Raw genomic sequence first — 12958 nt, 5'->3', positions numbered from 1 at the left:
GTAGAGTATCACTCAGGTCTCTCATTCTAGATTCCTGGTCAATAAGTTCCTCAGGAACTTGTCTTGTACCATAAGTAACTCCCAAAGGAGTAACCTCTGCTTCTTCTGAAGCAGACTCTTCATAGATTGCTGACATAGATTTGAAAAAGTCTGACCTGGGCAGAGGAGTGAATCTCCTTTCTTCCATCTGCTTCGAAGGAAATGGCAAATCCCTCGAAGTTTTCGAGGGTGTCTTCGAAGTCTTCGAAGATGACTTCGATAATGGCGTCTGACGCATTTGGCTTTGGTGTCAATTATCGACGCCGAGGGCGTCGACGAAGTTGTCGAAGTCTTCGACTTGTGTTTCTTGCATGGCACTGGAGAGGTGCTCGACTCTGAGTCTTCGACGTTTTTACGTCGACTTGAGGTTTTTTGGATTCCTCGACGCTACCGGTCTTGGCCATTGTAGCCTTGGACTTCCCTTTGTCGTCCAAAGGAGTGACTTTAGGGGTATGGCTTTTTCGAGGGTCTTTCGAGGGGGTCGGGGCGCATTCTCGAACCTCCATCTTTTTGCGGAATTCTTCCCACTTACTGGGAGAATCCGATTTAGTCGGACAACGAATTTCTTCGGTCGACTCTGAAGATGAGGGAGATCTGTCTTCACTTTTTTCGATGACGACGAAGAGTGTCTCGATCTACTCCTAGATCGAGATCTCTTCGAGTGCCTATGGCGATCCGATTCCTTAGAATCAGCCGCTTTCTTGTGTCTTTTTGACGAAACCTTTTTTGAGGCCTCCCTCCCCACCGACAGTTTACCTCTCCTGTCCTCTCACGAAGAGCTTTTTCGGTCATAGATTGGCAGGACCCGCAGTCGTCGGTCCGGTGACTGGAACCGAGACACCAGAGACAAATCTGGTGGGGATCGGTGATCGACCTCTTAGATCCACATTCTGCACACTTTTTAAACCCAGTTCTGGGTGTCGAAGGTGTCGAAGATGATAATTTTCTTCACAAAAAATAGAAGCGTGCTGTTCTCGATAGCGAAGCGATCGGAAAAACGGAACTGAAGCAACTGGCGCGGCTCGAGCTATTTATACCATCGGTGACGTCGACAGAGTATGGAGTACGTCGAGGGACAATTGACGCCACAACCTCAAGCACAGCGCCCTCTGCCGAGAAATTTTTTCCGAAGCAGCGAAGCTGGAGATAACTATTTATCTCAAGATGAGGAATACGTGGGCGGACACAATCCATTCGAAGTAGGGTTCTAAAATGTTATAAGCAATAACCCTAAAAACTATAAATGTGTAAACAAGAGATCTTCAAATTCATTAATTCCTCTTGAGACCATTTATCTAACCTCTGTAATCATTTGGCCTACCTTAGCAAGTGATGGTGCAGGGGACGGGAGTTCCCCCCCCCCCCCCGTGGGAAACTTTGATGTTTATTTGTACATCTGACCTGCCACCATCACCGCAGGTTTTGCATATACCTATCCTGCTATCCCACAAACTACCCATTCCCATTTTCTGACAGAGTAACTAGACCAAGTGCCAGAAGGATCCAATATAAAATCACTAATTTATATGGGTATGACGTGCCCCCTTTACTCCGCATCACTGACTTAGGCGACTATAGGCAGTCATTGTGACCTGTTTCGGCAGTTTCCTTCAAGCTTCTTATTTTTGGCTTGGCAGAAAGAGGTACACCGAATGAATGTTACATTTTGGTGATCTTGATGATGCAATGCATTTGAGGGGGGAGGACGATCTGTTTCCAGCACAGCACCGTATGCTTAATTACCGGGTTTTCCGGGGCTGGACTTCCTGTATTGTATAAAACATCCCCAAGCCAACCCCCCCCCCCCCCCCCTTCCTCCATTTCCCACCACCCTCAGCCCCCTGTGTCCCCCCCCCCCCCCCCCAGCGCTTTTGGCTCCGGTCACAACACTGCTGTTGTACTTTTGTGTTCGTTTTTTTTTTTTTTGTTTTTTTTTTTGCATTGATTTCGGCATTAAAAAGCACTGGGTGGGAAGTTGCGTTTTTTGATGCATCAGCACACTTGAAGGTCATCTAGGTAGGTTATTGTCTTCTCTGCCAATGGAACTGCTCTTGAGTCTATAGTTTGGGGTCTGTCTGCAGTGCAGCAAGTTGCACAGCCTACGTTGCAGTTATTTTGACAGTGGTGGATGACTCGATACATATTTGGAATGGTGCGGCACCACAGCTTAAATATCTCGTTGTGTATTTGGGATGGGTGCAGTTCTGGCAATACAGTGCTTAGGCAGGCCTAGTATTAATAGGGACTTGTTTAGGCTTTTTCAGGACACATTTTTCTAGGAATTGGTCACCACTTAATGGGAACACAAAACCATTATCTTTGTTAAGAGGGCCCCGATTGTGTGGTCTAACCCTGGCAGCGGCGAGCTAAGATTTCCTTGCCCCTATTATGGTGCTCCATGGCCTAACCCAAAGTGTAAAGAATCAGAGACAGAGAATGAAGTGAAAGTTGTGAATATAGTTGGAACAGTGTTAGTCAGATTTGCCATGACACCCATTTTTGTTTTTAACACGTGTGAAGTGATAACATTGTCTGTGGTTTCACTAGAAAGGCTTTTGAAATGAGTCTGCCACAGTTCTTCTAAACTGTAGTTATTTGAGAATCACAATCTGAGTTGTAGGCGATCTGGTCAACACAAAATGTGCTTTGAAATGTTATAGCTTTTGCAGGTTTCTTTCCAGGTTTGATTATATTTTTAAGGCCCAGCATAGGTAAAAGCAGTCGTCTCCGTTAATGCCCGCAGTGTTGGTATGAGTAGCCATTTGCGTTTCTCAACTGCACTCATATTTCTGCCACCTATTTGTGCTTTAATGTATAACAAATGGTACTTTCATCTTCTGGATCCTATAAGGATACCCGATTGTTCTTTTTAATCACGTTCTCCCTTTGATTTGAGAATAATGGACGGAATATTTGACTCCAAATGACTTGATTTGTTGCTATCAACTCGTCTGATATTGATACTATTGTAATGAACTGATAATTGTAACATCTTTCTAGTGCCATACCTTGGAGGAAGAAGGGAACTGCAGTGTGATGTCTGACCTTGGCTTGTCATCGTTGGACACAAGCGAGCTCTTGGGCAATTTTCGTGGCTACATTGACCCTACAATCATCTCGATCATCGAGGGTGCTGGTAGCCAGTCTGAGGTAATGCCTTCTGTAAAAGTGTGCTTGCATTAGAAGGTAAAGGTAAAGCCAGAGCTTTGGATTGATGACTGATTCACGTGAACAAAGTTCCAAAGAAACCGTTTTTTTAAATGTATTCTTTTTATTTAAATATTTTCACAAGTATGAACTTTTTGAGATTTTAACCATGGCTTTGGTTGGTTTGCCAGATAACTTTTGGCTTAGTCTCTCAACACCATAAGTTGAAAAAGAAATGGTGCACTACGTTCGACATGTTCACGTGTTCGCAGTTTTCAATTGCAAATGTTGTAAATGAGTATTAAATCGGGAAAATTAAATTCTTATAAAAATTATATAATGCAACTAGTCAGATTTATTTAGTGTTATAACTTTTGTTGTTGATGGACTGCAATCCGGGGGTCTACATGTTGCTCTCCAGGTTTTCAACTAATACACTCATGATCTGGCCCCCCACAATTGCTACAACGTCCTTTCATCGACACCAGTTTTTTTTTTTTTTTTTTTTTAACGAAGAAAATGTGTTGAAAAATCTTTTCCAGAGGGGTGGGGAAGGGCATATAAACGGTTGGGGCATCTCGGGAATAACAAAACATTTTTCGCTAATTCTTTTGTAAAAACACATTGAGAAAACTGTCTGATAGAACCCCACAATTTACTCAGCTTGATGAGGCTGATGGGGAGTGGCAGTGCAACATTTGGAGAGCCAAAGGTTGCAGACCCTTTAACTTAACAGTGATGGCACAAACTTACAAACGGTGATCAAGTATTCTGAGCATTGATTTTTGTAATGCTAGGTGAGATGTGTCTATGGTGTTAGTATAACAGCTTTACTGCAGAATTTACAGGCCAAGCACGGGAGATATTGGTATGTTTCTGTATGTATTACCAGCTCACTCCATGTAAAAACGTGAACTCTTCAGTGAAAGGGGATTGGATTCCACTGTCTCCATTCCGAGCACTTTAATTACTTGGATTGCAAACACTGAACTAACCATTTTAAGTAAATGTGGTGGGGAGGTGATGGTTGCAACTTTACTAAGGAAGGTACTTTGTTAAACTGCAAAGCTGATTTTCTTTTTTGTAGCGGTCCTCCACCAATATTGTTTCATGTTTACAGAGTTGGGTGGATATTTTTCTGGTATGACTGCATGTCGTGTACATGTTCATTTAAGTTGGAGCCTTGCAAAATATATCAGTAAAAGCCAATTCGAACCTGGATCTGGTGCGTGTGAAGCATAGACTGTGGCCAGTGCCACAAGCCATGTGAATACAATAGTAAAAAAGGTTAATCCTGTTCATGCTAAGCTTTCTGTTTGTTCAAGGCTTTGTCATACTTGGTGTGCAGTACAGAAATAACTGCTGTCGTTTTTTGTCTTTTCTGGAGAATATTTGTACAACGGTTGCAAGCCTGTGCATTGTTCAGACGTACACCTGAACTCAAAGTAAATGGGTGGGATTTTAAAAGGCATGCTCTGCTGCTACTTACCTCTACATTGTTTTCCATGGCCACATTTCAGAGTAAAGGACGGTTTGATGAAGAAAATGAGTTATCGCTCCTGACTGCACTTACTGAAATTCTGGACAATGCGGATGATGAGAATCTATCACCGTTCGACTCTATTCCAGACACTGAGCTGTTGGTTGCTCAGAGGGACCGTGACAACTCGGTAAGTTTAACAGCAAGTACTGTCCACAAGGAAAGTGTAGAATTTCCCTCTGTAAATGTATTTCTTAAACTGTTTTTATTGAAGGCAAAGTATGCTTGTCACCGCTTGCTCTGATTGATGAATCTTTTATACATGTGTGGAGGGCAGAGGCTCATCTTGTGCTTTAGCCTATTAACTTTAATCCACAACCACCTCTGTTGTTTGGAAAGTTACAGGCCTCTCGCGCCTGAGAAGAATGCAACCTGCAAGGTCGGAGCAGAGCGCCTCTTGGTACCCATCCCACAGAACAGATAGCAAGTCCCTCCTGCTCTCAACAATCCCCCCCATGAGGAATATAGCTTTGCCGTGCTTTCATCCCATGAGCACCACATGCCACGGCACCATCCCAAACCTAGACCACAAAACCTTTACACCTCATAAAACCTTTACACCCCTCGATCTATCACTAAGATCAGAAGGCTATTGTGCCTTCAGAAATGGATCACGTGATTAGTGCAGGGTGGCATCAGAATTATAGCCTAAAACCTAAGGTTGGGACCAGACATTCCCAGCCCACTTCCTGGCAGCAAACTCGCATACCCCTCCAAAAGCTGCTGCCTTCTTGGGAAGGAAGTCCATATAAGGATGGACAAAGGACAGGTGGAACACCTCATGGCATGGCCATGTTTGGTCAGTTAATAGCCAAATGTGGTAAGGCTAAAACGAAATGCACCAAAAAATAGTAAAAATTCCCTGCTGCCACCAGCTTGTCCATTTAGCACACCTAGAGTAACCAAACATCATCTGAGTGTTAGTATAGGGTAAAACAAAAAGTGTACGCCATTGTACTGCATTGTAAGATGCACCGTACAATGACAAGTTACCAGAAGTGATAACAAAGTAACTAGACTAAGGGAAACAATGTTTCCCAGTACTAACCGCCGGAAGGACATGTTGCCTTCCCCTTGACAGACGAGCAAAAAGTCAGTTTAAGGCTTCACTGCACTGTAAAAAAAAAACAGGTCTGATACAAATAGAAGCAAAAGGAAAGGTTTAGTAAAGGGGAATATTTCCAACCGGGGTGCCTAGAGAAATGCCCCTGGTTCCATTTATTCAAAGCCTTCCAGCTACCATCCTCTAATCCTGATTAGTTTGTTCCTCTGAGGCATTCTGCATTGGTTTGTCCTTGTACACAGGATGTTCGTTTTCATTGTTCATTGAAACCCAAAATGATGTATAGTGGTAATGGTGCTGTTTCCTCGTGAATTCTGTCTTTGAAATGTGAATGCTGTCATCAGCCTCGATTGAAATATGAAGATCTTGGTGGTTGATTTATTGTCCAACTCTTCAAGCATGAATACCAACATTTGCTGACGCACCATTTCTAATCGCATGTATGAACTAGGATGTTGACGGACCTGTGAATTGAAAAGGGACGGGCTAAGTTACTGGTTGAGCCTTAGCAGGCCTGTGGGTCCTGTGGTGCAGACCTTTGGATCAGCTGCCTTGGCCTTGCAAACAAAGCAAGTTATTCTGCACTTCAGGATTCCGTACAGCATGATTTAGATTAAGAAAGTTAGCTGCCTAGACTTTTTACTAGATTGTCATTTATCAAGGATACTTAATGTCAGTCATTTATTTTAAATGACTCTGCTTTTTTGTTTTATTGTCCTTCTCTTCCAGTTTCAAAGGTTTCTTAGCCTGTCTAGGTCCCCTCCAGAGCAAAAATTGCTTCCTATGGATGAACGCAAGGGTTTCAAGGCACATGAAAGTACTGCGACAAATACAAAGGTAAGTCATCTGCCATGATACATGTTGGAAATATAAGGCTAATCTCCCTAAAGAAATGTTAGCAAATTGTGCAGGTTCCAAGAGCGAGACGGGAACAAACACTGGACTATTCAGATAACACCAAGGATAAGGATGGGGCAATAAAATAGTTTTGTGTCCCACTGTTTGAACTTCTTAAATAACTACTAAATACAAGTGGGTGTGATCGTGACACAAGCTTAGTGGAAGGTGAAGAGGCAGTGATTTAGTTCACACGTTTACTATAATCCAACTCCCAAATAAAGTATACATTTGTTTAAAAAAAAAAATGTAAAATTTATCTGGCAGTAGTTGTAATCTATGCTGGTCTGCAAAAATGAACTATTCTGCTTTGTTGGTCTCACTTGGTGAGATTGACCTCCCATTATACATGTTTTTTTTTTTAAGTCCAGTCTGGTTTCTTTTTATGTTCCAACTGTACTGATTATCTTGTAATTTTCTTATCTTCAGACTTTCACCAAGTAGGATTTTACAACTGTTTCTAAATGCGTTGCTTTCTGAGGCAAGACTAGTGCTTGCCCTACTTACCAGTGAGCAGTTTTGTAACGTGACAAACCATTATTCAGTCTATTCTATCTAAACCTGCTTTGCACTAGATTCCGCTATGGGGGTAAATGCCAAGCTGAGGCATGCAGCAACAGCAGAGGGGGAAACACCATAGAATGGTTTGTGTACGTACATATCGTAGATTGTGTGGTATGGAGTATGTAGCATGGCACTTGAGGTGATTCTACTGGTGAAAGAGTGGTCCGCTAACCTGTGACTTTTTCAATGGTAATAAGGCATCAACTTTGGGTAAAAGAAAGGTAATTGCTTCATTACTTCAGCTGATGACACTCTTATGTCATCCTTTTCTTTGGGTGTTACTGTCCCTGAATGGTTCCGCTCCAATCTTTCTCAGCGGTCTTATTCTGTAACTTGGGCTGGACACAACTCATCCTCCCTTCCTCTGCTCTACGGTGTCCCTCAAGGTTCTGTACTTGGCCCTCTCTACACAGCCCCACTCTCTGCTCTTATTTCTTCATTGAATCTTTCCTTTCGTCTGTACGCAGATGATGCACATCTTTCTTTTTCTTCCTTTGACTATTCAGCACTCCACTTTATCAACTTGCCTTTCTGCTGTCCAAAACTGGATGTCTTCTCATTTTCTACTCCTCAATCATCCTATGACGGAGGTTCTGTTTCCGGCTTCAACTATTCTGTCTACTCTTCTATCCTTCCTCTACTCTTGTCATCTTCTGCATGCAATTTAGGGATCATCTTTGATCCCTCGCTTTCCTTTAAACTGCATTTCTTCTATTGCTAGCTCCTGTTGCTATGCTCTTAACATCTGTCGTGCTCGCCCCGATCTCTCATTTCATGAACAAACTTCTCTCCTCCAGCATGGGGTCTGGCATGGATTCACATGCTCATGAATAAGAGAATACATAGCAGTACACACATGCACAACCACGGGAAGTGGCAACAGGCTCAACATTAAGCAATACAACAACTCAACTTTAAGCATCTCTTACCTCCTCACCAGGCTCACCTTAGGCGAACAGGTTGCGCAGCACAGCTTGGCCGACCCTGGACTCCTCCCTGGAGTCCCGATCGACGCAGTAGAATCTTGTGAAGGTGTGCGTCGACCTCCACATCGCAGCCCTGCAGATGTCTAGCAGGGGCACACCAGACAGGAACGCTGTGGTAGCAGCGATCGCTCTGGTCGAATGGGCTCTCGGAGGGCCGGGCAGCGGTCGGTTTGCCAACCGGTGACAGTGCATGATGCAGCCGGAGAGCCATCTGGAAATGGAAGTCTTCGCGAGAGCATTCCCTTGATTCACAGTCCCAAAGTTCACAAACAGCTGTGACGTCTTCTGAAAACTCTGTTACTTACCTGTAACTGTTGTTCTCCAGCATGGGTCTGGCATGGATTCACATGCAAACCCTCCCGCCTACCCCTCTGCGGCTCTTCACTTGGTCATACTGCGACTTTACGTGCTACCAAATCTGAGGATGGCTGCCGGAGGCGGGCCTTAGGGAGAGGGCAGTCATTAGCTGGGGGCAGTATGACCCAGAGACCAGTAATTGGTTACTACTAAGAAAGACAGATCAGAAACGAAATTGATACTGATTTTTTATTTTCTATACCGAGTATTCCCGGCCTGACGACGGGGAATATTCATGAGCATGTGAATCCATGCTGGAGAACAACAGTTACAGGTAAGTAACTTGTTCCTTTTCTCGTATCGACTACTACTCTTCTTGACCTTCCTGTCTCGCATCTTCCGCTCTTATCTGTTTAGAATTGTCTTTTTACCTTTTCCCTCCTCTACCACATCTTCATTACTGTCACATTGCTTCCCCTTGAGTCTTCTCTACCATTTTTCCCTCTATTTTTAAATGCACTTGTGGCTTGGCTCCTCTATTCACCTTCTCTGACTCTCTGATCACAATCTGCTTCTTCTCATTGTCCCCAAAGTCCCCTTTCCATTACTGATTGTTTGCCCTCTTAGTCCCTAAACACTGGAATTCTCTCCCTCTCTGCTCTTCATCTCTTTGTAATTTTCAATGTAACCTGAAAGCTCGTCTTCTCTCCTTTCTACTTGGTGACTTTTTTTTCTTTTCTCCCCCCTCCTTTTCAAATGGACAGGTTTGTAATGGGGTTTTTGGCAAAAGGAGCTTTATAAATTCATTAAATCAATAAAGGATTAACCAGATAAGACGTATTTCTGATGTTATTTTACAAGGTCATACAAGAGATGTTGCTAGTTTGAACCAGTCTACATTCACACCGTAGGAATCCTGCGTTATGAATTTGTTTTTGGCTTACACAGCGGTTTGGTCTGCATGCTGGTTTGATTAGTGGAGGGGGAAATGTCTGCATGAGTTTAGTTGCTAGCTTATTACTTTAATGTTATTACTAAAGTACTTTCTGGACTTCTTAAAATGGGAGTGGTGAGACTATACCATCGGGGCCTGTGAATTTGATTGAGCAGTTTATTTGGTTAAAGCCACAACCTCAGGGTGTCTCTCATTCTTAACCCTGGGGTATCTTTCTCAGGTGGCCAGTGCACAGCCATCGCCCTTGGCTCCAGACCCTGGGGGTGAACAGGTGTGGGGGACGAGACATCCGATACCAAGCTGCAGTATTCCCCCCCCCCCTTCCTCCACCTTTTTATAGGCTATTCTGAATCCTGTCCCATTGCCCCCTCTCCAATTCCAACAAGTACCAACTTAGAAAGGAGGCGTGGGAGAACCGAGAGAAGGAAATTACATGTCGGGGGCCCCCCCCCCACCCCCTTTGTATTGCTAGACTACAAAGAAAAGGTGCCCCACCAGGAAAGATTTAAATTAACAAATCCTTTGCATTTTTGTCATGTATGGTGGAGATTGGTGAATTTAATGCCAACCTGCTAGGAACTACCCCAATAAGTATAGGGGGCAAACTGACTGCAGAATGTAACTGTGTTCAAAAGATCATATGCAACCACTTCCCTAATCTGAACTTCAGTCCTTTCTTAGATACCACACTCTCCAGTAACTTAGAATCTTAGTTACTACTGACTTCTGCAATTGTATTCACTCTCCCCTCTTGCTTCTCCACTCTTTTGGCTGCCAACTCTGTTCTCTCCTCCTTTCCCTTCTCCTCCCCCTAATTTCTTCTATTCGCTTAATCTATCAGAATAGTCCTTGGACCTAGTATGATAGTAACCTCGTCTGTCTCCTCCACCCTCCCCTTACTGTTTTTTTCCTCCCCAGCCCCCTCCAGCACTATCTGAAATGTCGTCAGGCCTAGTATGATAGTCGCTTGTTTTGTTCCTCCCCTACCTTTCTGCACCCCTCTCCCTCAACTTGTTTTTCTCCGGCTCTACCAGAAATGTCGTCAGGCCTAGTGCCATAGTCGCCTGTCTGTTTCTATTTCCTTCCCACTCTCCCCCTCCCTTCGTTATCTATGTCCGTTATCTATGTCTTGCACTATCTGAAATGTCGTCAGGCCGAGTACGATAGTTAATTTCACATCCTAACTGTTCATGGCCTGTAAGAATGTCATTGTATTTTCCCTTCCCTCCCTTGACTATCAACTCATTAATTTGTTTGCTTTATTTAAACCTGTAATTATCAGGTATTTTATTTTACAACCAGTAAAATCACTTTCATATCTAATCACCAATACAATGATCATCAGACCTATCAATTAAAAAAAAATAATGCATGCATCCATTAAAACATACAATGTATACATTTGGCCATGATTTGTTCTGTATACTTCAAGAAAAAGTAAAAGGACAGGAAGATATAGAAAGACACTACTGCTTATAGGTTTATAAGCAGTGTCTCAATATCAGTCCTTATTTTCTTTCCCTGACTAGTTTCAAAGGAGACTTCAAATTTGTTATTTGAGCACCTAATCATGAGCCAAGGGTGTACGTAATATTAGTTACATATACAAATAACTCTAGAGCTTTGTTCCTGTGTGCCATATGCTTTTAAGGCGGTTTTACGTTTCGGCGGCAGAAAAAATCCATGTACCACCTTCATCTGGACCAAAAAAGATCGAAAAGATGTATAAGAGTAGGCAAATTGGAAAGATAGGAATGTGTGGCCAGTGTAGAAGTGTCTAAAAGGGCAACGCCCCAAGCATCAATAGGGTATTCCACCAAACATAATCTTAACGAGACAAGGGAAAGAAAGCGAAGCGCCATCACCATAATTAAAATATAAAGTTGGGATCTCCACATAGTAGATGGAAAAATGTATGTCCCTGCTATTGGTTCTCACCTTAAGATTGAGGGAGAGTGAGAAGTGGCTTATCCATGCCGTTAACGTCCCTGAGAGGGAATGTCTCGGGACTAGGAGCGGGTGCTCTGATTTCGGTTAGCCCGTTGTGACCGCCAAACGTCGGCGCTGCTACCCGTTGCCCTTTTAGACACTTCTACACTGGCCACACTTGCCTATCTTTCCAAATAGTCCTAATTAGCTGACTCTTGATACAGCTTTTGGACTTCGGGGGGCACTTTGTTTGGTCCCGAGGAAGGTGGTACATGGCTGTCTTTTGCCGCCAAAATGTAAAGCCCTCTTGGAAGCATATATGGCACACAGGAACAAGGCGCTATAGCCATTTGTATATGTAACTGTAGCTTTACGTAGACCCCTGGCTCATGATCAGGTGCTCGGATCGAATTTAAGGTCTCCTTTGAAACTAGTCGGAGAATAAGGACTGATATTGAGACACCACTTATAAACTTATTAAACTTATTAGCAGTTGTCCTTCTATATGTTCTGTTTTTCTTGAATTAAGTACACAGAACCAGTCATGGCCAAATATATATATATATATATTGTATGCGTGTGGTTTTTTTTGATGCATGTATTTTTAAAAATGTCTGATCATTGTATTGATTAGATATGAAAGTGATTTTACTTTTTAATAAAATGCAATACCTGAAATTACAGCTTTCAAAAAAGCAAACAAATGAGTTGCCCATGATCTTTTGAACATAAGTTGCATTCTGGAGTCCGTTTGCCCCCTATACCTATCTGTGCAGTTCCTAGCACTTTGGCATTAAATGCACCAGTCTCCACCATACATGACACATGCAAAGAATTTGTTTCTGTTAATTTCAATCTTTCCTGGCAGGGCACAATTTCTTTGTATCCTATTGACACTACCCCGGCCCCTGCCAGAGTTGGGGTTGCCCTAAAGGTATATATTTTACCCTGTATATTACAACAGGACTATCTTTTTTTTTTCTCCAACAATTTTCCAGACTTCTCTAACATGAATAGTGAAAACAACTCGCACAATCCTTCCATTCTAGAAGTCCAGCTACTGGGGCAAAGAGGCAGATGGGAGTCATGAGGATTGCCCATAGGACTACATGGGCAATGGATTCCCAAGGGCAGTCTCCATGTTGTCCCGATAATTAGGTCAGGCAGGGAGGGACAACTACTCACACCTGACTCTAATCCACTCTAGCTGGGAGTATAAAAACAGCAACCAGAAACAGCATTTCGAGCAAGCCGAGGGTGCCAGAAAGCCAGAGGAACCTGGAAGGCCTGGAGGAGGGACTACCCAGACACTGAGCCTGACTGCGCAGGGGAGGCTGCAGTGTGGAGTGGAAGCTGTGCCTCCAGGAAGCTTAAACCAGGGGCAGCTTGGGTTCCCTGGTGGCACCCACAACAAAAACTCCTCCCCTGGGCAAAAAAGGAGAGCTTGCAAGACCTGGACTCCAGGTAAACACCCAGAGTGCCGTTTCAGGGAGCTACCGAAGTAGGAGAAAAATATTCAGAAGTGAAGTATGGGACCTTGA

General features: G+C 43.4%; 1 protein-coding gene across 1 annotated transcript in view; it reads left to right on the top strand.

Moving 5' to 3' along the window:
* The window catches only part of PPRC1 (PPARG related coactivator 1), a 176793-nt gene that overhangs the window by 38246 nt on the left and 125589 nt on the right, over positions 1-12958 (top strand). Inside the window, exons 2-4 of the mRNA XM_069611599.1 lie at positions 3040-3189; positions 4707-4856; positions 6519-6626. Of these exons, the coding sequence (XP_069467700.1) occupies positions 3040-3189; positions 4707-4856; positions 6519-6626 (408 nt within the window). The remainder of the gene's footprint in view (positions 1-3039; positions 3190-4706; positions 4857-6518; positions 6627-12958) is intronic.

The sequence above is a fragment of the Ambystoma mexicanum genome, chromosome 8, assembly GCF_040938575.1.
Source record: "Ambystoma mexicanum isolate Mex_15411 chromosome 8, UKY_AmexF1_1, whole genome shotgun sequence".
Classification (NCBI taxonomy): Eukaryota; Metazoa; Chordata; class Amphibia; order Caudata; family Ambystomatidae; genus Ambystoma; species Ambystoma mexicanum.
Note: the sequence above shows the minus strand (reverse complement) of the source record. Positions and strands in the feature narration are given on the sequence as shown.